Source organism: Strix uralensis, chromosome 4 (genome assembly GCF_047716275.1).
Source record: "Strix uralensis isolate ZFMK-TIS-50842 chromosome 4, bStrUra1, whole genome shotgun sequence".
NCBI classification, from domain to species: Eukaryota; Metazoa; Chordata; class Aves; order Strigiformes; family Strigidae; genus Strix; species Strix uralensis.
Window position 1 is genome coordinate 80,738,150 of NC_133975.1, and position 25,492 is coordinate 80,763,641.

The window sequence follows — 25,492 nt, forward strand, 5'->3', positions numbered from 1 at the left end:
TTTAGAAGGAACTTGAAGCCTGAAAGACAGTAAATCTCCTTAAAATCTGCTTGTATGGCAGATCTGCATTAGGTTGCAAAAAATTATTAGAGATTATGAAAAGACACTCTTGCATCCCACCACTCACAAAACAAAACAAAAAAAAATCCCCACAAGAGCTGACAAAGAAACCACGAACATAGCCTGCTGGAAGTGACGCTAAATGAGCCATTCACCTCACAAGATACTGTATGCTAAGTTATCATAACAAGTGATTCACCCAAGTAAAATAATCTCATCAAAGTTAGAAGCACTGACTGTTACTAAGACCAGGCAGTCTCTGAAATGGAAGACTAATGCAGATTTCGGTGTGGTTTTGTATTAGTAAGGAAGACCACATACAACATGCTGGAACTGGCTGGTGATTTGAAAGAGGAGGAAATTAAAATCAGTGTCATCGCTTTAAGAGACATGACAGGATGTTTACACAATGGGCACAGTGACTCATAACACGCAAAAATACCAGAGGGGGGAAGAATTGGGAGGGTGGTAAGCATAACTATACTGCTAAGACAATGAGAAAGAAATTTTATACAACCTAAAGACAAAAATGCACATCTGATTCCTGGTCACAACTCAGAGAACTCAGCTGTCAGACTCAGACTCAAAGTACCTGGGTTATAAAGTGTCATTACGCTCTACAATTTTGTATTTATATAAAAGAAAGCCATTTGGAACTAGTGCAGAGGCTACTATTTTGAATGTATACATATCTAAAAAGAAAGAAAATTGTTACCTATAAAACTGAACTAATTTCAGTGTAATACTCTAAATAAAATTGAAAAAGAAAACGCTAAGGAATCAACTAAAACAAAGAAATCAAGGTTACAAGGTAGGTATTTTGTTGCTACCTGCAGAAGATGACTACTCTTGAGTTTTATCAGCTGGGAGCACCAGGAAGGTTCAAAAAACCAAATGTAGCAACATAGGCATTTGTTATTCAAGGGGTCGTGACAGCAGACCCCTTATGAAGCAGAGATGTCTCAGAGCGACTCATTTTCAAAAGGGATTTGAGGACAGTACTTTACAATACTGCATATTTTTCTGGGTATCCCATACTAACAAATAACATCTATGGTTCTAAGTTTCTCGGATCATAAATTGCAGAGAATCAAGCCATGCAGAAGACATCGACATGGGTGGTACGAACAGCAAAAATGTCCTATATCAGTAGGTCACAGACGTTTGTGATTATGCTTAGAAACAGAAATGCCTTACAACTGTACAAAAGAGGTTGCACTGCTGGTTGAAGAGAAAATGTATAAGAGAGGCCATTGACTAAATTATTAAAATATACACCTTAGAGAACATAACCTATATATAAAGTCTCACTCAATACAGATATTCTGGACCATTTGGATAATGAAAGTACAGCAAGTATTTTTGAGATAACACGTATGACATCAACATTACAGAAAAAAATGTTATAGGATATATTTTCTAAATTGCATGATCACATGCCATTTTAAAACAGAAGCATAAAACACATCCATAGATCAGAACTGAGATTTTACATCCAATTTAATGTTGCCATTTCTTGAATTACAGGTAACCCATCAATCCAGCTCATGCTTCCTCTTCTTGTAGGACCTTTACGAAATCACACATATTGAATATATGAAGTGTTTCCCTAAAAACACATTCATTTTGAAACAAAATACTTTGCTTAAGTAGAATAAAACCCTACAGCCACTCTTAGAGCTGACTTTCTCTACAGTTATAAAATCTTCTTACTGTAGAATCAGTTTATATTTTTTATATTTTCAAAGAAATTAAAATATCATTTGCCAAAAATAGATACGTACTTGTTATTTGTAGTTGTAACTCAGGGAACAAATGCACCTTTTAACAAATACCTCTTCTTAAAGTAGATGGAAGGATTTAAGAAAACAAAACACCAAAACCTTAAATTTTATCTAGAAGTGAAATGGCATGAAAACAGGATTAAACATACTCTTCCAAATAAAATCACAAGAGCTGAAACTTTCCTGTAAAAGCAAGAACCTTCATGTCAGTGAAAGCACAAATATGAAGGGATTCACTTTTGCTGATGGTTGTTTAATGCTCTATTTTTAAATGCAGCACACCACTGGCAAATTTCAACACTTCTACAAGCAGACAGACTGAGCACTGTAAACTCCGTGAACAAGTGAGTGCTGTTATTGGGAGGGATATTTGCAAAACCATTCCCAAGATGCAGGCACAGAGTTCAGACTCTACTACTGAGCAGATTTCTATTGCTCATTGGTACCACTGAAATGCATGCATGTACACATGCAGTCTAGCAAAATGTGAAAGTCTGTTGAGTAAAGAGACAAGTGAATATCCATTTCCACTGACAAGATAATAGTCTGGGTCACTAAAACCCTTAGTTCTACTTCTACATTTCTACCCTGCCTCCCTTCAACATTTGTTCTTGCTGGTTTACATGAACTATCAACAAACAAGGACAGAGACACCATATCACTGCATGCACGTTTGCTTTCATTAATTTATTAGGGACTGAAGATCATTCTAGGTTTACTAAATTATATTTCTATAGAAGGGTTACTGTGATTAACAAAGGAAGGTATTGCCTGTATGCTATGACAGAGACTGACACAGCTGAAGAGCTAGGAAATTTTTCTAAAAGTCTTTACAACATTACCAAAAAAAGAGGGGCTTTTTTTCATGTAAAAAGGTTGAAATAAAGCCACAATAGATAAAAATAATTACAATGATTCTGATCTTCAGTATCCAGATTAGAGGCTGTAAACTCCCCATCGATAATGTGAAAACCTCAGTGAATGTTTCATGCCCTAGTATTATGTCTCAGAAATAACTTTTCAGACTCCATTATGTCCGCCATGAACTTGATCTTTCACCTCTAGTGAAAATCCTCTTATTCTAAAGTTAATGATGAGAGATTTCATTTGCTTTCCAAGCACAGATAAAACCTTTTTGAAATACACTCTCACTGCCATGACCTTGGTCTATGACTTGAGAGTTCACCACATGTAATAATTTACTTTGCCCCATGGGGCTCATTGAGATTTCCTTTTAAAAGGTTTTGGATATGCAGTTGGAGCTGAAACACTCACACGGTATGTATCAAAGTATACATCCCTGTATACATTACAGATATTTTGCAACAATATCAACAAACAAAATGAATTTAGATCATTACAAAATATAACAACAAAAGAGTCTGGCTAAGCAAAGTCATCCACACGCTAGAAATTCAACATTTTGGGAACCTTGCTGCAATAACCCACAGTACCTGCTAGAACAGGGAGTTTCAAAATTTCATGGAAGTAATATATGTCAATTGACAAGTTAATTCAGAAAATATACTGTTACTCTGGACTTACCAGCTCAAGCACAATTCAGTTCAAGCACAGTAATATTCTCTTTAGTTTATGTGCCACATAATTACCAGAACTTTTGTATTAGACTACCTAGTTAGTCTATGGCTGCTGACTTCTTTGCTGATAAGCAGTGCACTAGCTTCTTTGTGTGCTCATGTATTTCTTACTAAACCACCCTTTATTATTAAAAATAAATAGAGGAAGTCAGAACTACCATATCCACCTCAATATAAGGTAAGTCTTTTGTTCCCCTGAATCTTGGGGAAAATTCCTTCAGAACCGTTATTTACCTTAAATTCAAACGCTGACTTGCAGCCCTAGTCAAAAAGTACATAGCTACTGCCTCACAGTGTTAAGTGCACATCGATGAATGATAACACGCTGCCAAGCGCCACCGTGGCTCCTACCAGCTCCCACTTCACCTCTGCCTCGCACCGTCTCGCAGAGCGGCCAGGCAGCTGGTGCCACCTCCCAGGGGATGCGCAGAGAGCCACAAGAGCCTGAGGCAGGGCAGGATTCGGAGGCAGCCAGCACGGACCTTGAGAGGTCAGGCTGAGGGTGGTGAAGGGACCTGAAATGCCAGAGAAGCAAACGGTCTGGAAACGTGGCTTGCGGTGGGGATATATATGATGAGTTACTGAATGGGTTGACAAAGATTGTATTTAATGGTAAAACTACTTCCCCCACCACCACACTGATGAATAATCAGGGGCTTTTGTGCTTTCAGGGCACCTATAGTGGAGTGAACACACTAATGCTCCTTTGTCAGTCTCCTGCCCCCCCAAATTTCCTAAACGCTACCATCTTCTCATGGGGGCTTCCCATGGGAGTCCACGAGTCTAAGCCTCTGCTACAGCTACTCCAAGTGGTGTTGTTTCCCCTCCACCCTTGTTAATTTAGAAGTGGCAGCAGAAGTAGTGGATTTCACACCGAAAAGGCCATATGCACAAGGGAACACCTGCAAAAATCCTAGCCGAGCAGGAAAGCACCTGGCTGTGGGGAGTGTATGGCTGAAAAAGGGTTCCCAGGAGGCATGTGGCTTTTCTTCAACACGTCCAGAAACAGTTTACCAGCAGCTTGCAGTTTTCAGACTTCATAATAGGGCCAATATTTTCCAAAAACAAGCCTAAATAATACTTTGAAATCAGAGAAAATTTGCTGCTCTGCTGCTCTCCACATTTTTTGCCAAATGCTCTAAACAAATGAACAAAAAGTGAGTTTAACAGAAAAATATAAACTGAAAGCCCTTCTAAAATATCCTATCTTCTCATAAGAGTTCTGTAAAAAACATTTTAAATAAATCTGGGCTTGTTTATTTTTATATAAATAAAGGAATCTAGAAATTTGTTCTGTGTCTTCACACAGATGAGGTTTTCCTCACAGAATGTAAGACACTTTTTCTTAATACGTATTGAATGCAATCATTCGACAAACAATTTTGAAGACAAAAACCTACACGATGTTCTTTCGTAATCATAATGATGAAAAAAAGGATAATAAAATCAATTTAGTTTCCTTGAAAAATAATTAAATTTAAAGATAATAGTAATTTTAACTGAAAATCCTGCTTCATGTTTTACAGCTATAAATTCCACAAACCAAGACTTCATATTGCACACGCAAAAAGAGAGCTAAAGAAAACAAATTATAGAAATACTGCAATTGCAAGCCTGATTGCTTTCTTTCCTATATACTATTACTAGCCACTAAGCAAATATATTCATAGCAGACAAAAATGTGCTTGGATAGAAACACTTTCCCAAGTGAAATACTCTGAAGCTTTGATTTTAACACACAAAGGACAAATTTAAGAAAGGAGAAACAATGTAACATTATCCCTTTACAAGCCAGTGTTCAGAACTTGCACATTTCAAGAACAGTAATGCTCTCCTTGACTAACTCCACTAAAGATATTCCTAAAGGGCATTTTGTCTTCTCAACAGACACATTTAATTTTATCTGCAGCAAGCTGCAAACAGTTATATATAAAAGGTATTTCTCAGATTTCAAAATGTTAGCAATGCTTTACACATTATCATTCCAAATGTTCTTTTTAGAAAGAAATACTGAATTAATTCCATTTTTGACAATCAATACTGTTGCATATTAGCTTCTGCTAGTTTTATAAATACATGTTTTCATTCCCAGTCACAATGCTGGGGCCACCAACAGCCATGCTAAACTATCTGCAGTAGTATCCCCTCATGCAAGAGGGTCCAAGTCCACAGAGACAGGTGAACACAGGAACAGATGTCAAAAGAACCATCTTTATTGTTCACAGTAGAAAATAATCCACCTACAAGCAACAGACAAAGCTGAATAGTTTCTGTGATTTAACACCAATCTGAACCTATGGAATGCTTAAACGCTTGACTTACTATTAAAATTCATATTAAATTAGCGTTTGCTTTGCAAGCCAACAGGCGAGGGACAGCAGAACCAGAACCCAGCGTGTCGCTGGGTTTCAGTGCCAGCAAACAACCCCACTGCTCTGACAAAAGAAAGCCATTAGAAAACAACCCTTATTACAGCGAATGCTGGCATCATGCAAGGCAATTAAGACTGCATAAAACACTCCACTGTAAACAAATCACTTGTAACTTTTTGAAGCTGTCACCTTCAGAATAATATTTCCCGTCTTCACAGCTCTCCAAAAGATAGCCTTTCTTTTCTAGGACTGAGGTAGGCAAAGTGAGTAACACACTTCCTTCGCTAGTAAAATACCAGCAATCTCTCTTTCAAAGAGCCATAAAGGTTAAACAGCAGAGAGTACAGAAGCTGAATTTTAGGGGGGCAGTAGACCCCACTCTCTGCAAACATCTTTACAGAAGTATTACTGATTTGTTCAAACAGTTAAAAATGCTTGCTTTGTTTAGGCGATGCATTTCATACAGCACTCCCTGCTAAATAAAGGAAGCTCTTGCACACTATAATTTTACACTGAATTAAACTGCAGACCAAGACAAATGCAAAACCACCTTGCTTTAAAAGGCCATTTTTGTCAAGCGTGAGAGCAAGACTCTTCTTCTGTCCTGGCTTCTTTATGCCACAAACAGCTTTCAGGGTCACTGAATGTCCCGTAGCAGACAAACTGATCTCCTCAGCCAAGCACTGCAGAATAGCAACAGCAAAGCCTCTGAAAGCACTCCTGTTACAAAGTCACATCTAGGAGAGTTGGGCAAACACAGCTGTAAAAACACAAGGCTATGATGATATCAGGTACTTTCCAGCCATAGCCCAAGCAGTTTAGAATAATTTAAACAGGCAATTTTACAACTTCCTAGATTATGGCAGAGCAGCTACAAGCACCCCAGATTTGGGAAGGCTGAACATGCAGGAGGCTGCAAGTACTGTGTCATACATATTAGAGTAGATAAAGTTGTGCAGTTAAGAGATTTAATAATATATTTTCTTGCACTTCCCTAATTTCTTACGCTCCCAAGAGCATACAAGAGGGGCTTCTTCCACTGGACATCTTATGAATCATATGAGAGACCCTGAGTTAGAGGTACTGGCAACCAGGGACAAAATTAAATCTTTTCTTACAAGTCTACTCAACCACTCACCACTGACACCTTAGGTAAGTAAATCAGCTGCTTTTCAAAGGTGTTCAGAAAACCTGAAACTTCGTACAAACTAAGTAAGGAGTTTGGAGGTGAAGCACTCGAATATGGGGATTTCAGAAGCCTCACTATTAGCCTGAATTTTGCTTCCACTGAATTGTGAGCAGAGCTGAATGCCAGTGAAAATCCCTTCCATTCTGAACCATTTTAGCAGTGGATTTGTATTAGAACTACCAGTGATAAATGAAAGAACAGTGAGAGAGGAAAAAAAAAAAAAAAAAAACCCAGAAAATTCCACAATTGCTTTGGGTTATGGAAGACTTGAGAAGACAATGAGGAACTCTAGAGATATCTAATGGAGCTGCATGACTGGGACACATTATAGTGATGAAATTCATACTGTAAGTAATAATTTGGGCTACTCCTATGCATTGATGGATATAAAATGCTCTCACCACTCAGGGAAGGAAAAAACCCTAAGTGTCAATAAATAGTTCAATAAAAACCATCTGCTCAAAGCACAGTAATGGTAAAAGAAAAGTAAACTCTTAGGATACATAAAAAATTAGACTGCAATACTAGAATAGAGTAAGGGGAAATTTAACAGCACAACAGCTCCTATGTACATACAAGGCTTATGCTGACCCAGTTAATTCTTTATATTTGTACATGTGAAGTACAGACATCTTCCCTAAATTTGTCCTCTGACACCCACATACATTTCCCAGAGACTTCAGTATAGTATCTAATGATAGAATTAGTTACATTTTCATTTAGAACTTTTTAATCTGTGTGGGCAGACAAAATTTATTACTTAAGAAATAAAAAAAACATTTTCATTATAGGTTTTTTCCTTTTACAGTATCAGATTTAAAAACAATAGAATGAAATTACTTACCCTCTCATAAACAAAATCTAAAAATATGAATATTTTAAGTGCAATTTGGAAATCAAATTTTAGACAACACTACTGCAAATTTTCACTTATACTTAGAGAAGAAATAACTATATTATAGAAGACAACTAAACATCATGACACACACAGTTTATTTGAAGATCTTAAATTATTTTGTTTCATAATATTCATGTGTTACCTTTCAAGGGTAAACACTCTTGGTACACTGGTGCATCAGCGTATGAATCACAAACCATTAGAGCTTGTATTCTTATTCATTTTATTTTGTTTTTTAAAAGGTTAATGTACATGTATACACGGTTCAAAGAACTTCAGATATTTTTAGAGAAATCAATATCTTTCCTGTGACTTCACAGTAGTGTTAGGGTTCACTTTTTTGTTTTTACTTAAAAAAACCACCACTCAAACAGAGGAATTTTCCAGTGTTCATTTCCTAGTAAGTACTCATATGCTTTTTATTTTAAAATGTCAGTTGAAACTATTGCATATAATTTGTTGAGAAAACGTTACTATTCTTTTGCCAAAAGGCTAACTGTAGACCTTGCAAATTCGGTTTTATGTTCTACATCTGCTTCAAAAACAAATCTAAAAACCAATACTAGAACTCTGTATCTTATTTTGTAAATACCTTTCTAGCTTTCTTCATTATAGCTTATTTTATACTTCAAACTCCTGTCTCGCATATGCAACAGCTTGTTTTACAAAAGGCATAGCAGATCCACATGAAAGTTGCAAAAAAATAAAACAGTACCTTGATTAAGAGGTTTTATACAAGCTACAGCTTAACTGAACAAAAAACCCTCAATGGTTTTGTTGTGTATAAGACAGAAAAATAGCCAAAGTATTCTTCAATAAAATGAACTGTCTGCCACGATTTATCTGTACAATTCCATCACAGCTCTTGCCTGTTATGTTACAATTTTCAAAAATATGTCATTAAGCTGCCATAAAAGTCATTGCAAATTGTTTTTTCTCCCAAACTGATAATAGACTTATAGATCTAATTTTCAATCTCTTTTCTTCATTACTTTGATTCTTAAGGAGAGTATGACATTTGCTGTCTGAATACTTTGTAGTAGTATCTGGCATCTCTACAGCACTTCTGTCCGAGGATCTCTGAGCTTTTAATAGGTTTGTCTTTACAGCACCTTGAAATGCTCTTGTGTCTCTCTCTTGCAGAAATGGATAGTTAGAAGCAGACTTTTAAAGAAATGGGTTTTATAATTTTAGTGAAAAACTACAAGACTTCTTAGAGAAAAAAAAAAAAAAAACACACAAAAAAGCGTTCTGTGGCACTACAATGTCAGTAAAATCCTGACCCTTCATGGCTCGACAAGAGCAAAGAATAATTAAGTGAGGCCTTCTGTTTTTCATTCCAATTTTTTTTAACTACACAGAATGTCCTCTTCACAAATCAAGACACTTCGTGTTACTGACGATGGAAACAATTAACTAAGTGAGAAAATACCACCAAATTAAAAATTAAATTTTGATTTCTCATAGTGATATCTCCTTAATTTTTGCCAGTGTACATATGAACATGCTTTTGTTCACGTAGGGCTTCATATGCATTAAATTAAATTCAGTACTTGAAACTGGCTTTGCTAATTACATGTATTTGTGACAAAAGCTAGGAACAGGTTGTTTTAGAAAGTTATTTGCAGGATTAATGGAAGTAACATCATATAGGAAGAGATCACAAAAGGAATGATGGAAAAATCAGGGTGAAGAGGTGTCAGAGTCGGTCAGAAGCTCAGCATTGTCTCAACATTATCATCAGGGACATGGACAGGAAGGTACCCAACAATGGCCTGTTTGGAACACAGTTGCCAATCCCAAGAGTGGAACACGGTGCAAAGGCCCTGAATACAGAACTGTGTAGCACAACGAGTGCTGTGCTATTCTCCTGAGTACTGAACCATATGGTGCAGTGCTGTTCTTCGGTACCTGAGCCGTGTGGTACAGAGTGCTGTGCTATTGTTCAGTACCTGAGCCTAACCACAGAATTACAGAATTGTCTAGGTTGGAAAAGACCTTGAAGATCATCCAGTCCAACCATCAACCCAACATTAACAGTTCCCAACTACACCATATCCCTAAGCGCTATGTCGACCCTACTCTTAAACCCCTCCAGGGATGGGGACTCCACCACCTCCCTGGGCAGCCCATTCCAACGCCCAACAACCCCTTCTGGAAAGAAATGCTTCCTAATATCTAGTCTAACCAGAGCCGTTAGAGATGACCACATAGCTACTGTCAAAAAAGATGGATCGCAACTGTTGCCATAACATCGATGGAGAAATCATGAACTTTAGACGAACTTTGCTTCATTATAATACCAAAACACACTTCCTGGTTGAAGGCTACCCGCCTCTAAGACCGACCATGCCTCAGACACTCCCCCTCGTGCATGCGTGGTAGCCTCGTTTGAGAAGGGCGGAGATCCCTGAGGCAGAGGAGGAGCAAAGTGTGTCACTAAGCATAAAAGATGACTTCTGGACAATGAAAATTTGAAGCTTCCCCACCAAGGATCATGACGATCGACAACGGAGCATTAGATGGACCCGGGACCATTAGGATGTCTGGAGATCAGCAGTGGTAGCTATAACATCTCCTTCTCTTCTCTCCTCTCTAAACTTAGCTTTACTTTTCCCCTTTCTTTCACCCATCTCTAACTATCGCGTGCTGCTTCACAGGCAACACAATAAAGTTTCACTGTCTGATTGATGTAATCCCCTTTGGTGTTGGTCGCCTTAATTTTGCGCTTTCAGGATCGTAGTAAACAAACCATCACAAGTCCACCAAGTGGACCATGACAAGAGGGAGAAACAGACAGACGAAACATGAGTTGCAAGAGAGCTGAGAGAACAAACCACACATACAGAGACCAGAAAGAGGAGTTGAAGAAACCTAAGAGTGGGTCACAGAGTGAATAGGTGTGAATTTTTAGCCCTACTAGACAAGTTGTATTTCTGCTCATTGCATCAAGGACAGCTACTTTCACCAAAACAAGAGACAGAATAGCCATAAATCATCTTTGCCTCCTCCAAAAGCCAAGCTCTTAAGAGAACACAGAGTTTTCCTCTGCACCACTTACATCTCTCATTTGCCAACATCTCTCTGGATAGAATGATACTAGCTCCTAGCTAGTCTGAATTATATAGGCAGATCTTTGGACATAAGTTTTTATCTCCACTGTATCTTCTTCCAACAACCATGGGTAAATATCTTACAATGCCACATATTAAACGTTTTCAAAACATAGTACCTGTATCACTACTAGTACACAAGTTATTCTGCAGCAGTATACTGTCTTGAACAGCTGAACACCTCTGCTGCTGCCATCAATGGCGATATGTAAGGAAATGAGATTTGAAAAGTCTGTCTTAAGTCTCTTGTAACAAGCAGTACTGAAAGTGAAATAGTGACTGCATTATCTTCTTTGCAGCTAGAATCTTCTGTTCTTCCACTCTGCTAATGCCAACACTGGATTTCTCCTCCATTGATTACAGAAAAAAAAAATAATCCAATACTCCTATAAAATCTGTTACTGGTTTTTAGTCTGATTATCTCTTTGCTGTCCATCCATTTCTTTCTTATAAAGCTACAGAGATCTTTTCATCCTTACAACTCCTATGACTTGTGAAGAAAGCTCCTTCAAGTCCCCTAAAACAAGCCACCAAACCACTCATGCATCAGAGCTAAGTGAAGAAGTTCATTTTTACCCTCAAACACCAAAAGACTTAGAAGCCTTTTAGCTTCCAAATATAATGCTTCTCTCCACCATAATGCCACAGCTACAACAAGCAAAGGTGCTAACTGGCTTGATTGTCTTCCCTTATTAATGGAAGGCTACTGCTGAGAAAGGGCTTTTGATAAAGATTTATTTCTTCTGGAATGCCCAAACCATCAAAACCAGCTCCCACCTGCTCATCTATCAGGCATACCGCAAAGTAACATAAATGGCTAACGTGGTAGAGTTTGGAAGGCACGTCTAGCAGCTGCTAAGACTAGAAATTTGAAAGCAGTATAGATCACAGGGTTGGTGTACAGGAAGAAGGAAGATTTTATTTTATACACTGTATAGGAAGAAGGAAGATTTATTTTTGCTTTTGTAAATTTTACATTTACACTCTTGAGTAACTGTTCAGCTGTTGTACTCTTATACACAGATCAAGAGGACTTAAAGCTTAAATACACTTTTTTGATATACCATGTGTTTGAACCATCAGGAAAACAAACACTGGTAGACTGTATAGTTGCTATTAAACACTGACAACTAAATAATAAAGATTTTTAGCTTACCTGGGTTTGCAAATACAATCCCAGAACATTAACTTTTTCAATGATGAACACAGTTTAATCAGAATTCTTACTATCAGCCTTGGTGACCACACCTTCCTCAGACAAAAAAAGCAGAACATTTTATTTTGTGCGCTCAGGCATGTATCAATTAAAAATACCAGATCCTTGTAAGATGAACAAAAACATCTTATCTCACAACCACATTTTCCAATTGATATGCAGCAAAATCCTGCATCCAAGACCTTCTAATGATGTAGACTCTCTTTCTAAGCACTTGACCAAATACTTAATCACCCTGTCCCAGAACAATAAAATACAGCTCTTACATAAAGCTTTTCAGCACTGATCTTCAAACACTTCAAAGTTGCCATTACCCATTACTGCTAACCCCAGAGACAATATACCCCACTCGGTTTTACCCAACAGGTTAATGACAGAGCTAAAAATAGAATCCATGTTTCCTCAGCCCCAGGTGAGTACTCCTTCTACCATGCCACAGCACTTGATATTTCTTTGAGGATAACCCAAGTCCAAACCAACATTCAACAGTCATTTCTACTTAGATAAAGAAAACCTAAAACCCTCTACACTGTCACAACACAGTCAACTACCACAGCTCTCATGTGCTGTGTTTCAAGAAATCCAAAGAGGTCTTCAGAGCACTTATTGAGGGTGTGCCTGTACTCTACAGCAGCAGGACACTTCTCAGACTAATTAGCTCATGTGGAGCTTCCTCACTATATTGCTTCTGAGCAAGCTCATTTATCTTCATATTACATTATGCAGTGTAGATACACCCTCAAACAAATCAACTTCTCCAGGTAAGGGATACATGGTTGACGAGGCAAAAGCAGTCTAAGAGACATTATTATGAACAAATGCTCTCACAGTACAATCACTTATATTTCCAGTTGACTTCCAGGTTTAAAATCTTCATATATCAGAATGGATTTAAATTAAAGTGGGAAAAAAATGCATTGTTCTGCTCATGTCAGAAAAGGAACTATATCAATAACAGCTTAGGTGAAATTTGGCAAGGAGAGATGCGAGAGGGTCTTCTCCTCTAGCACGAGAGATATGAGTTGCTGTTCTTCAGAAGAAATTTAACAATAGTCTGAGTGACAGGGAAGCATCAGATTCCAAAAATCAGTTTACATTGGAAACTTGCTCAAGTTTGGCAATGAATCTGCCACACACTTTGTCTACACTGAGCGTGCTTCTCTTTTGCATACCTTCCTAGAGCCTGACTGAGAACTCTCAACTCCCAAGACCAAATTCTTGATTCACCCTGTCTCTGCTCTCAGCAACTACCTGTAAAAACCACTAACAATTTTTACATTCCTCCAATACCAGGTTTGGTACAGAATTAGAGGTTTAAGCTTACTGTGTCAGTGATTTATACAATTATTTACACATGCCTCACATGATAGAAAGTTTCTGGTTTTCAGCTAATATAAAATACACACACCCCCACCACCCCAGAAGAAAACTACCATAAAAAAAGTGAACTTTAATGGTCAAGAAACTAAAGCACCTCTCTCTCTCTCGTGCAGACAAATGCTGTATATCACCTTTGACTAACCAATCACACCTTATTTTTTTCCAGAGGATCTTTTCCTTGTTCTAAGGATAGGACAGACAATGCTAACACTGAATGAGCACTCATTCAATACTTCATATCATCCTCACTGCTCACTATGTGGCATTTTTGTGTAATTTATAGCACCTACATCTAGAATCGTAACTAGAAAACTTGTCACTTCTCTGTTGATCTCTATTATGTACCTGAATTATTTCCTTATACCAATCACTCCACAGCACCTCCATCAGACAGCTTTATGATTCTTGTTTTCAGGTAGCAAACTAGGAGCCAGTGATTGGACATCAGGATTGCCCGTAATTAGAGATGCTTGACTTGAGATGCTTTGGGTCTCTCTTCAGAGGGTAGAGCAATTAAACAGCATTTTGTCAGTACAAAGTACAACTTCAATCTATTTCAGTGCTATCATGTGTTTTTAAAGCTGACATTAATCGGTCCCAGGAGTTTGAAGTCAGAAAATGAGAAGTACACAACTAATGGCCTTATTTTAAAAATGTGGTTGAAGTGACTCACCCAACCTCACACAGAAACTCTATGGCTGAATTAAGATTTGGCCTTAACCCTCCAGAACAGCATCTCAAGAACCCTAGCTTTAAAACCAATCTCTTTTAGTGTTATTCTCTCCCTTCCTCACCTACTAGGTCTCATCCACCTTCAGCAGTTATGAGGAAGCCCATCTAAATGAAACAACCTCATTCATTAGCACACCTGGATTTATTTCCTAAATGCTGTCTACCTGGTCTTCCTGAAAAAAGCAAGTGTTTTGTGCATAAAGAAAGAGTCTGAAATGAGTCAGCAGATGCCATATAATGTGATCAAACCAAGTTTGCACAAACAACTTCAGTTCTGGCATTTCCTATCTGTTGAGAACTTCGCATTGCATCACTGTCAGAAAACTCCCATGTTCCCAGAATTTTCATTTCATGCAGTCTCAAATAATAACGTAAGATTTAAATTAATGTTTGTGTCCCCATCATCTCGCTTGCTACCTTTGCGGCTTCAAGCTTGAGGAACTCCTACTATAAGCCCTCTTAACACTAAACACCATCCAAACAATCACTGCAAGGGCACACCTTCACCACAAAGCTAATGGGCTGAGATAACCAGTACACAGCATACCAACATTATACAGTTAGGAATTACAGTGCAGCAACAAGCAGAAATCTCCTCACACCAATTTCTCTCAGAAACCTTTCTACCACCTCAGAACACTCAGCTTCTTTCAGTTTGATCAATGCCAGCAGGTAACATATCACTACTTCCCTTGTTTGACACAAGCAATACCCAAGCTTTAATTCTAGAATTTTTTACAAACCACAATCAGCACCACAACTGCAGTCAGGGTTTCGCCACATTAGTTTACCATAAATAGATATTTGTTTGAACTTAAAGCATTCAAAAACAAAATGAAAACTCACCTCATTTCCACCAACAGCTTTGGTTAAAATTACTGCAGAAGACACAGGAGGTGGCATGCAGCCTACTGTCTGCAAGCTGAAAACAACAAAAAGAAATGTTACATTCCTCACGTGATGCAAACACTATGCAACCTAAAACCTTAAAATACAAATAGCTGAGTAGAAACAATCATCTTATCACCTGCACAACCCAATCAGTTTGTGTTACAGTTACGGCCCTGCAGCAGCTGGCAGGAATTCCATGTCATCTCTCACCAACCATAGGGAAGAGTCATGCCACCACTTAAAAACCCAAACACTTAACTTCTCTGGGACTCCATTTCCCCATCTGTAGCACTGTATCTACCATCCACAAAGATATCTACACATCTATCACAAAGATAACTGCATCATGTGTCCTGATGTAGTAAAGTTTGTAGTGTATTTTGGGATACCTGTACCTATTTGGAAAAAAAGAAAATAAGGATGTAGACTCCTATTTTCTTGAAAAAGCTGTTCAGTGATAGAAACATTTACTGCTAAGTAGAAGAGTAAGAAGAACCATGCTCACTATTTCAGGTTTCCACTACACTTTGTTTTCCATCAACCCCTACCTAAAAAAACAAAACAAAACAAACAAAGAACCACAACAATTAAGCTTTTTGTTTCCTGAACATTAAAAGGCCATCAAATATTTCATTTTTATTCAGGTTTTCGCTTCTTGGTAAAATCACCTGTCTTCCATTAATCAAAACATCAAAAGCTATCTCCTGCATTTTAGAAGTCTGAAATACACTATTATTGTTATCTGTCATTTTTTCCATTGTTTGTGCAGCAAAATTATCAATGTAGATAGTAAATGCAGTTGCAAAGTAAGAAAAAAAGTGGTGAACCTTCCTTTGTTTTCAACAACAGTCCACAAAAACTGGTTATTACAAAAATTAGTTGTATCAAATGTGTGTTTAGAAACAAGAACATACCACAATAGATTACAATTAAATCTGGGGCTAAGTAAAATGGAGTTTCTGAAGAAAAACTGCACTGATTTAGAAAGAACAGTAAGGCGTGGAATAAAACAGTCTGCAAAACCCCCAAAAGCATGGAATCTACATATGTTTTCAAGTACTGGAGTTTGAGACAGTGTTCCAGTTCAGAACAACCAATTACTAGTGGTGAACTACTTTGCACTTGTAATTGCATTAGTCCATCCTCAAGAAACGCAGTGTCAAAGCGCTGTAGCAAACAGAAGTATTAAATCCAAGCAACAGGGAGCATATTACAGTGCAATTGATACGCTGCAAATATACAAAAAAGCTTAAATAGAAGAAACAGGTAAATGACAATGACAGTTCAGTTTGTCAGCTACAGACACTGTGGAAAAGGAAAGAGGCAAGCAATGTAAGCATTATATAAATCCAATCACAAAGTGCCAAGCACCACCTTGGAAGTATATAGTACCTTTAGCTTACAGTGAAATAAGCTATGGAAGCAGAGAGTTGTCAGCACCTAGCAGGATAAGCTGATATTGAAAAGAAAAGAAATACAGGAAAAAGAAATGGTGTGGAAAGTTTGGAAATAGGTATGAAAATACACAGCAGACAAAACACATGGCGAGTCTGATGTCCATCCCCTACATCGGTTGGGGGGATTACTGTTATCTCTCTTCTATGTGGTCTCTTGGCAGCCAGCTCCTTGAACTTCTCACCTGCACTAATAAGGGGTGGATTAAGTTCAACGTTATCCAGAAAGGTATGAAATGTGTGCCAGGACATTCATCTCAGCTGTCAGGGATTTTCCACACTATAAGGGAAAGGTTTAATAACACAGTATCTGTTAACCCTCTCAAATTTAACATAATACAATTGGAATTAAAAAAAAATAAGAATCACTATCAAGCTATGGTTTTAAATATTCTTCATATGAAAATACTAATCTACCAAAAAACTGGTACATGCTAAATGGAAATACTTTTGATCACAGCATCTGTGAACTTTTTTCTTGCTTTGTATCAGTGACACACAATACTACCAATATACAAACAAACTGCTCTAATAGCCAACAGATTACTCCAGATACCAACCAACAAGCTCAAACGTTCTACTGGTTCAGGCCATGCTATAAGCACTAATATCAGGGGTCCAAACACTTGCTGAAGAGTGATAAATACCTGTTCTGTTGATACATTACAGACAACTGAGTAGTAGGGTCTGAAGCCCCGTATTTTAGATATGGAACTCCCAAAGTCATATCTGCTACCAGATCTTTGCATCTCATGCCTTATCACCTGTGCTGTAAATGCTATACGCCAAGAGTGGCAGAAGAGGTGAAATCTGTGCAAACATTAATAATCTGCTACATGCTCCTTTTCAAAGGGATGCAAAACCTAGTCAGCTAACAAAAAAATAACTTAAAAGATGCTTGGGATGATGTCAGTTTCTCCTCTATTTTATATATTTTGAAATAACTGCAGAGCAACAAATCTCCTAATATCACCCCAGACAGAGAGGAAGAAAAAAAACCAACACTGTAGAAACACAGATGAAAAGCTGGTAGCATCTGAATCTGCCTCTCAAGTAACATTTACAGCAAAACAGACCATTATAGAGGATGGGAGAAACTACCATTCATTCTGAAGCAAGACAGGAAATTAACTGCGGGCTTGACTGTACCCTTTAGGTATAACCTTGTGTAGAGAGTAGCGGAGCAATACAGTCCCCAGGGGAGCTGCCCTGCCAAAGGGTGCTGCGTGCCCTGGGGAGCACCTGCCTATTTTTCCAGGCCTTTGTGAGGACTATCAACTAGCTCCCAGGACAAGCCGTGCTAAATATGCGTGATGAGGAGAAAGAGTAACTTTGCCAAAGCCTGTCTTGTTCCCGCGCTGTTGTCCTTAGGGTACTTCAGCATTTCTAGGGAATAAAAACTACAGCTGTGGGGCATTCGGATGAACTTCTGGTTACACAGAGCAGCCAAGACACAGGCAGTTCTTCACATCAGCTCCTCACTCTCCTTTCAGGTACCCCTATAGGGACATGCAAGTACCTGCTTTAAAATGTCTTATCCGAGAATTAGGACAGAGCTCAGTATCTTCTGCACCTCCACAGGACTGAAAGTACAGCTCCCATCAGGCTCCCTTTGCAGGGGATGCCTTCAGAGCCACACCATGGCTGCTGCTCCGAGCATGTCCTCAACAGCAGTATTTATCAAGAAAGTACCTTGAGAAAACAAACCAAAACAAAACCCAAACAAAAAGAAAAACCCCACCTTCATTAAACTCCTCAATCTGACCATTCATTGAACGAAGTCTCAATACAACGGAGTTCTGAGGGGTGTCGAAGGCCCAATATGCAGACCAGACCCGCTTCATAGGGAAGTCACTGCCTCCCTGGGACCCAGGTCAAGGACCTCACGGCAAAACTCCCCGCTCTAGTGAGACCCAAGGACTACTACCCGCTCTTGGTTTTTCAGGTAGGTAGCGATGACATTACCAGGAGAAGGCCTAAAGCAATGAAGAGAGATTTCAGGGCCTTGGGGAAACTGATTAAGGTGTCGGGGGCACAAATTGTGTTCTCCTCCATCCCTTCAGTTGTGGGGCTGGATGAAGAAGAACACAGGAGAACTCAACAGATGAACTTGTGGCTCCAAGACTGGTGCTACTGTCAGGGCTTTGGATTTTTCAATCCTGGGTGGGTATACAGGATGCCAGACCTTTTGGCATTGGATGGGATGCACCTGTCCCAGAGGGGGAAAAGGATCTTGGGGCAGGAGTTTCTGGGCTCATTGAGAGAACTTTAAACTAGATGTGAATGGGGAAGGGGGCGAAACATCAGCCCATCTGAAGTGCATGTATACCAATGCACACAGCATGGGTAACAAACAGGGGGAGCTTGAAGCCGTGATGAAACAGGAAAATTATGATGCTGTGGCTATTACAGAAACATGGTGGGATGTCTCCCATGACTGGAGTGTGCCAACTGATGGCTACAAGTTCTTTAGGAGGGACAGACAAGGAAGGAGAGGCAGTGGGGTGGCGCTGTATGTTAGGGACTGTTATGATTGCTTTGAGCACAAGTGTAGTGAAGACAGGGTGGAGTGTCTTTGCATTAGAATCAGGGGGAAGGACAAAGGGCCAGATGTTGTAGTAGGAGTCTACTATAGGCCACCCACCCAGGACAGAGAGGTGGATGAAATATTCTATAGGCATTTAGGTGAAATCTCACGATCGCTTGCCCTTGTTGTTGTGGGAGACTAACTTCCCTGACATCTGCTGGAAATACAACACAACAGAGTGGGACCAGTCCTGGAGATTCCTGGAATGTGTGGGAGATAACTTCCTCACACAGCTGGTGAGCAAACTGACCAGAGAAGGTGCCCTGCTGGATCTCCTCTTTGTGAACAGAGAAGGACTGGTGGATGATGTGGCGGTTGGAGGCCGACTAGGGCACAGCGATCATGAAATAATAGAGTTCTCTCTTCTGAGGGAGGCCAGGAGAGGGGGAAGCAGAACTGACATCCTGGACTTCCAAAGGGCTGACTTTGTCTTGTTTGGGCACCTGCTTGAAAGGATCCCTTGGGAGATGATCCTGAAGGGTATAGGGGTCCAGGAAGGCTGGGCACTCTTCAAGAAGGAAGTGTTAATGGCTCAGGAACAGGCAGTCCCCAGGTGCTGTAAGAGAAGCTGGCGACAGAGAAGACCACCCTGGCTAAACAGGGAGCTTTGGCTGGAACTCAGGGAGAAAAGGAGAGTTTACAGCCTTTGGAAGAAGGGGCTAGCCACTCACAGTGATTACAAAGATGCTGTGAGGCTATGCAGGGTGGAAATCAGGAGGTCTAAAGCCCAGCTGGAAATTAATCTGGCTTCAGCAATCAAGGATAACAAGAAAGGTTTCTATAAGTATGTGAGCAGCAAAAGAAAGATCAGGGAGTCTCCATCCCCTGCTAAATGTAGGAGGAAACATGGTAACAAGTGATGAGGAGAAGGCTGAGTTGCTTAATGCCTTCCTTTGCCTCAGTCCTTAATAGCAAGACTAGTTGTATTGGGGGAATCCAGCCTCCTCAGCCAGAAGACAGAGACTGGGAGAATGACCCCCCCGCATTCCAGGAGGAGATAATCTTTGACCTACTGCATCACATAGACACACACAAGTCTATGGGACCGGATGGGATACACCCGAGGGTGCTGAAGGAGCTGGCTGGGGTGCTCGCCAAGCCGCTTTCCATCATTTACCAGCAGTCCTGGCTGACCGGGGAGGTCCCGACAGATTGGAAATTGGCCAATGTGATACCCATATATAAGAAGGGTCAGAAGGGTGATCCGGGAAATTACAGGCCTGTCAGCTTGACTTCAGTGCCCGGGAAGCTGATGGAGCAGCTCATCCAGAGTACCATCACACAACACATGTGGGACAACCAGATGATCAGGCCCAGTCAACAAGGGTTTATGAAAGGCAGGTCCTGCTTGACAAACCTGATCTCCTTCTACCACAGGGCAACCTGCTTATTGGATGAGGGAAAGGCTGTGGATGTTGTTTACCTTGACTTTAGTAAGGCCTTTGACACCGTTTCCCACAGCATTCTCCTGGCAGAACTGGCTGCTTGAGGCTTGGATGATCGCACGTTTTGCTGGGTAAAAAACTGGCTGGATGGCTGGGCCCAGAGAGTTGTGGTGAACGGAGTTAAATCCAGTTGGCGGCCGGTCACGAGTGGTGTCCCCCAGGGTTCAGTTTGGGGGCCGCTCCTGTTTAACATCTTTATTGATGATCTAGACGAGGGGATCGAGTGCACCCTCAGTAAGTTTGCAGACGACACCAAGTTGGGTGGGAGTGTTGATCTGCTCGAGGGTAGGGAGGCTCTGCAGAGAGACCTGGACAGGTTGGAGCAATGGGCTGAGGCCAACTGGATGAGCTTCAATAAGGCCAAATGCCAGGTGCTGCACTTCGGCCACAACAACCCCCAGCAGCGCTACAGGCTTGGGGAGGAGTGGCTGGAGAGCTGCCAGTCAGAGAGGGACCTGGGGTGCTGATTGACAGCCACCTGAACATGAGCCAGCAGTGTGCCCTGGTGGCCAAGAAGGCCAATGGTATCCTGGCTTGTATCAGAAATAGCGTGGCCAGCAGGGACAGGGAAGAGATCTTACCCCTGTACTCGGCACTGCTGAGGCCCCACCTCGATTCAGTTTTGGGCCCCTCACTACAAAAAGGACATTGAATTACTCGAGCATGTCCAGAGAAGGGCAACGAAGCTGGCAAAGGGTCTGGAGCACATGTCGTATGAGGAGAGGCTGAGGGAACTGGAGGGGTTTAGTCTGGAGAAGAGGAGGCTGAGGGGAGACCTCATAGCCCTCTACAACTACCTGAAAGGAGGGTGCAGAGAGCTGGGGATGAGTCTCTTGAACCAAGTAACAAACGATAGGACAAGAGGGAATGGCCTCAAGTTGCACCAGGGAAGGTTTAGACTAGATATTAGGAAGCATTTCTTTCCAGAAGGGGTTGTTAGGCGTTGGAATGGGCTGCCCAGGGAGGTGGTGGAGTCCCCATCCCTGGAGGGGTTTAAGAGTAGAGTCGATATAGCGCTTAGGGATATGGTAGTTGGGAACTGTCAATGTTAGGTTAATGGTTGGACTGGATGATCTTCAAGGTCTTTTCCAACCTAGACAATTCTGTGATTCTGTGAGTTACTGCACTAAAAGATAAAACACAGCCAAAAAAGAAATAGTACTCAAGAAACAAGTGCTTGCAAGGCACCTTGAAACATACAAAAGTATACTAGCTCACTAGTAAAACACAGACACACCTTCATGAAAAATGAGAGTGGTTTAGGCTCCATGTTTAAGGAGATACACGTAAAAGTGTTACTTTTAAAAAAATATATATGTGTAGTTTTACACACAGTTTCACAGGTGTGTTATGTATATATATACACATATACTTGTGCATGTAACAGATCATGTTCCTTAAATACTAAGATCCAAAGTGGCATAAGAGTCATAGGAAAGAAGGGATGAGAAGTGCTGCAAGGAACAAAAACAACAAAAATCACTTACATCTTGCACTTCAGAAACTGAGACTTGCATGGATTAGGAGGGAATTTTGGCTCACTGTGTAAAATTATGCCTCTGTTCAAGCTGAGGAAAAGCTTCAATGATTTTACTTTAAAGAATAACCTTTGCTATGAATAGCCAAATGCAACTGGACGTTGTATAGCAACCTCGTTATTTCCTTGATGAACTAATACTATTAAGCAAACCAGTGCTAACTGTTAAATGATGTCATCTCAGTTTCACCTTCTCAGTATCATTTGGACCACTTCACGCTTAGAACACAAGGAGAAGCATCTTAAAAGCAAAACAAAATGCTCTTTGAGGTTTAGGCCTTGTAAAAACAAGCAAGAGCAGCTTCATCATTAAACTTTTAAGACAGGGAACTCTCCCCAAGCAGTGTTTCACCAAGCAGTAGAAACAACAAGGATTCTTTAAGCAGTCTTCTAAAATAATTGATTTTTGCATTCAAACATTCCAGTATAGCTGCATGGCACTAGGTACTGACCCTTGATTTTGAAAAAAGCTTTTTCGTTTTTTGATTTTTCATAACATCTATCACTACCACACCATCAACGCAGCTTTGGAAGCACATGTTGGCAGAGTACACCAAAGATTTAAAATACATTGTTTTCATGGTCACTGAGCTTCTGCTCATATCAAAGTTCTCCTTCTATAAAACTTTACTCCTTTTTTTTTTTTTTTCCTCCATAATTTAGCTAGAACCTGATACTGAACCCCAGTCTGGACACATGCAAGAGGTGCTCAATATAGACTGTTTAAAAACAGAAAAGAACACCAGTACGTGGCATACACAGTATTTATTCATTGGCTTATGTGTTTCCTTCAGCATTGCTTTTCTTTCCTCCCCATCCTCCTTGAGACCCTTGTGAAAGAAAGCTAACCTGTTGCAAGCTCCCTACATACGAAACTAACTGACCAGACTTCCTAAAAATGAGAGGAGGTTCCTGAAAGAATAGTCTTGTGCATGTACTGTGTTTTCAACAGTAAAGTGCTGAAGCACAATAGCAACCAGTAAAATCTGTTCACAATACAAGTCTTAAAACACCCATTGCAGGATAGGCATCCCTTTAAGACAGCTACAAATATATTTCACTCCATTATGCTTAAACATACCCTTTTAAAAGCCATTCATTTATAGGTGTGATTGATAATAGCTGAAGAAAGAGCCATATTGCTGTTGGGAAGAACACAAGTGTAAAAATCTGGACAAAAAGGTGTAGTTTCACATGCATCAAAGCACTTGTCAGCTCCTGCAAAAGAAAAAGAAGAGAGGAAGTTGCAGTCATAACAGCTGAAGTAAGATCACGTTTGTGCTTTTAAAACTAGGATCATCTTTATAATACAAAGAGAGCGCATGTCAAAAAGGCACCTTTAGGGATCATCTGATCTCCTCTTTAATAATGAAGTACATCCAGACAACATAAAAGCTCTGTCTGCTCCTGGGCATTTTTCCAGAAGAATTGTCCACCGCTTCAATAACAGTGTAGCTCTCATAACAGTAGCTTTTCAGCAGGCAGCCCTAGCACTTTGTCACTGCTTCAAACCCTGTGTTAACTATGCTGACAGCCTGTTTACTTTATTGACTGCTAATATCAAGAGGAAGGGAAATTTGCAGTGTCCACATGATTTCAGGTTTCTCTAACGAGAGCCACAAACTGTGATCCTCATTTATACCGTGAAAAAGGGATGTTTACATTACAAACAGTCATCACTTGTGGTGGGTGTTTTTAAGGAAATACTAGCAAATATAAAAAGCAATCTGTATCAGATTTTGATTATTTATGGTATCAACAGATAGGAAATTCACTGAAAAACAATTAGGCTGATAAAGAATACCATGACCATAAAAAGCTAACAACAGCTAAGCCATAAAATTTGAGAAATAAATTGCAAAACACTGCTGGGGACTGAGAAAAAAAAAAAAATCATTTTAGATAGTGTAAGAGCACTCCAGAGAGGTGATCAAGTATCCTTACACCATAAACTCTTCAGTTAGCTCTGTGTCTCTGTTTCTGTCTTCTCGGGCACTCCAAGGATCTTCTACACAGTTTTCAAGTACAAGGAAAAAGCTTTGTACGTTTCAGCTCATTACAACTCTCATAGATTGAGAAGAAAAATTCCTTTTCCTCCCTCTCAAGATAGCTTGCACTCTTTTCAAGTAAACAATGCCACAAGAAAAGAACTGATGGCACTTTTATTCAAAATCTAATTTGCTAGGAGTCTCCAGCTATCTGACACCCCAGATGTATTAAAAAAACCCCTCTCTTAATAAAACTACCTCCTAAATTAGGGTTAGGGGAAAAAACCTTCCACAAAAAAAATGCACATCAGTTCATATCTTATTCTTAAAGTAATACAAAACATGGACTTGAAATGTACATTTTGATCCAGTTTTACCAAGAAATATCATTACATTCAGTGCTTGGTTAACTGACTGAAACATTTTTTTTTTAAATAAGGCAAGCTCTTAAGCAGGCTAGTATCACCCTGCATGAAAAAAACAGGCCTTCTTCACACATAACCTGTCACAGTACCTATGGCATTATGAACAGCTTCACTGTAGTACTATTTCATCTTGCCTCAAAAAGAAAGCAAAAATAAAACATCTAGTAGTAGAAACGCATCCTGTGCAGGAGGAAAAGATACCTGGAAATACTTACATAAAAGTGTACGCTTTAAAAGTAAGTAATACAATTAAGAAAAACCAAAGCAAGTGACTTCTTTCAGCAAAGCTGCTAATTCCTTCTTTCCTGACCAGTTATCTCCAGTCCTGGATTTCCTAGTGGACCAATCTAGGCACCATCACACATACAGAAGTGCCCTTTCAATTTAATATTTTTACAATTGGAAAATTGTCTGAAAAACAGGTGGTTTGAAGAAAAATGTGTGATACTTTCAAAAACAAAATCCAAGACAAAAACTTGGGAAAGACTGGTTAGAGCTTCCAGGGAGCAAGGCAGGTGATTACAAAAGAGCCAACCTAGTGCGTGAAGGAATCCTGTATCAGTGGAACAGGTCTTTCCAGATCTGAATCACGTCTTTAAAATGTCTCTAGTGACTGCCTTTTAGAACAGTTATTCCTTAGACTGTATCATCACAGAACAAACACTCAGGCAAACAGCTTTCACCTTCTTAGAATCTACAAGGGCTTGTCCCAAAATACATTCATCACTGTAGTCCTCAAAAAATCTGAAGTCTCAGAAAAGTTACTAGAAGCTGCTCGTTATGACTGTTTCTGCACACCAGGCAGAACAGGTTACCTTGTCTT

General features: G+C 39.7%; 1 protein-coding gene across 10 annotated transcripts in view; it reads right to left on the reverse strand.

The window, feature by feature from the left end:
• The window catches only part of SLC10A7 (solute carrier family 10 member 7), a 156,852-nt gene that overhangs the window by 124,568 nt on the left and 6,792 nt on the right, over positions 1 to 25,492 (reverse strand). For all 10 annotated transcript variants that reach the window (XR_012628811.1, XM_074867427.1, XM_074867420.1 and 7 more), the window contains 2 exons: positions 23,338 to 23,474; positions 15,189 to 15,264 (listed from right to left, as the gene is read on the reverse strand). Coding sequence is in view for 9 of the 10 variants with exons in the window: in XM_074867427.1 (XP_074723528.1) it covers positions 15,189 to 15,264; positions 23,338 to 23,474 (213 nt within the window). In the remaining variant the exon portion in view is untranslated. The remainder of the gene's footprint in view (positions 1 to 15,188; positions 15,265 to 23,337; positions 23,475 to 25,492) is intronic.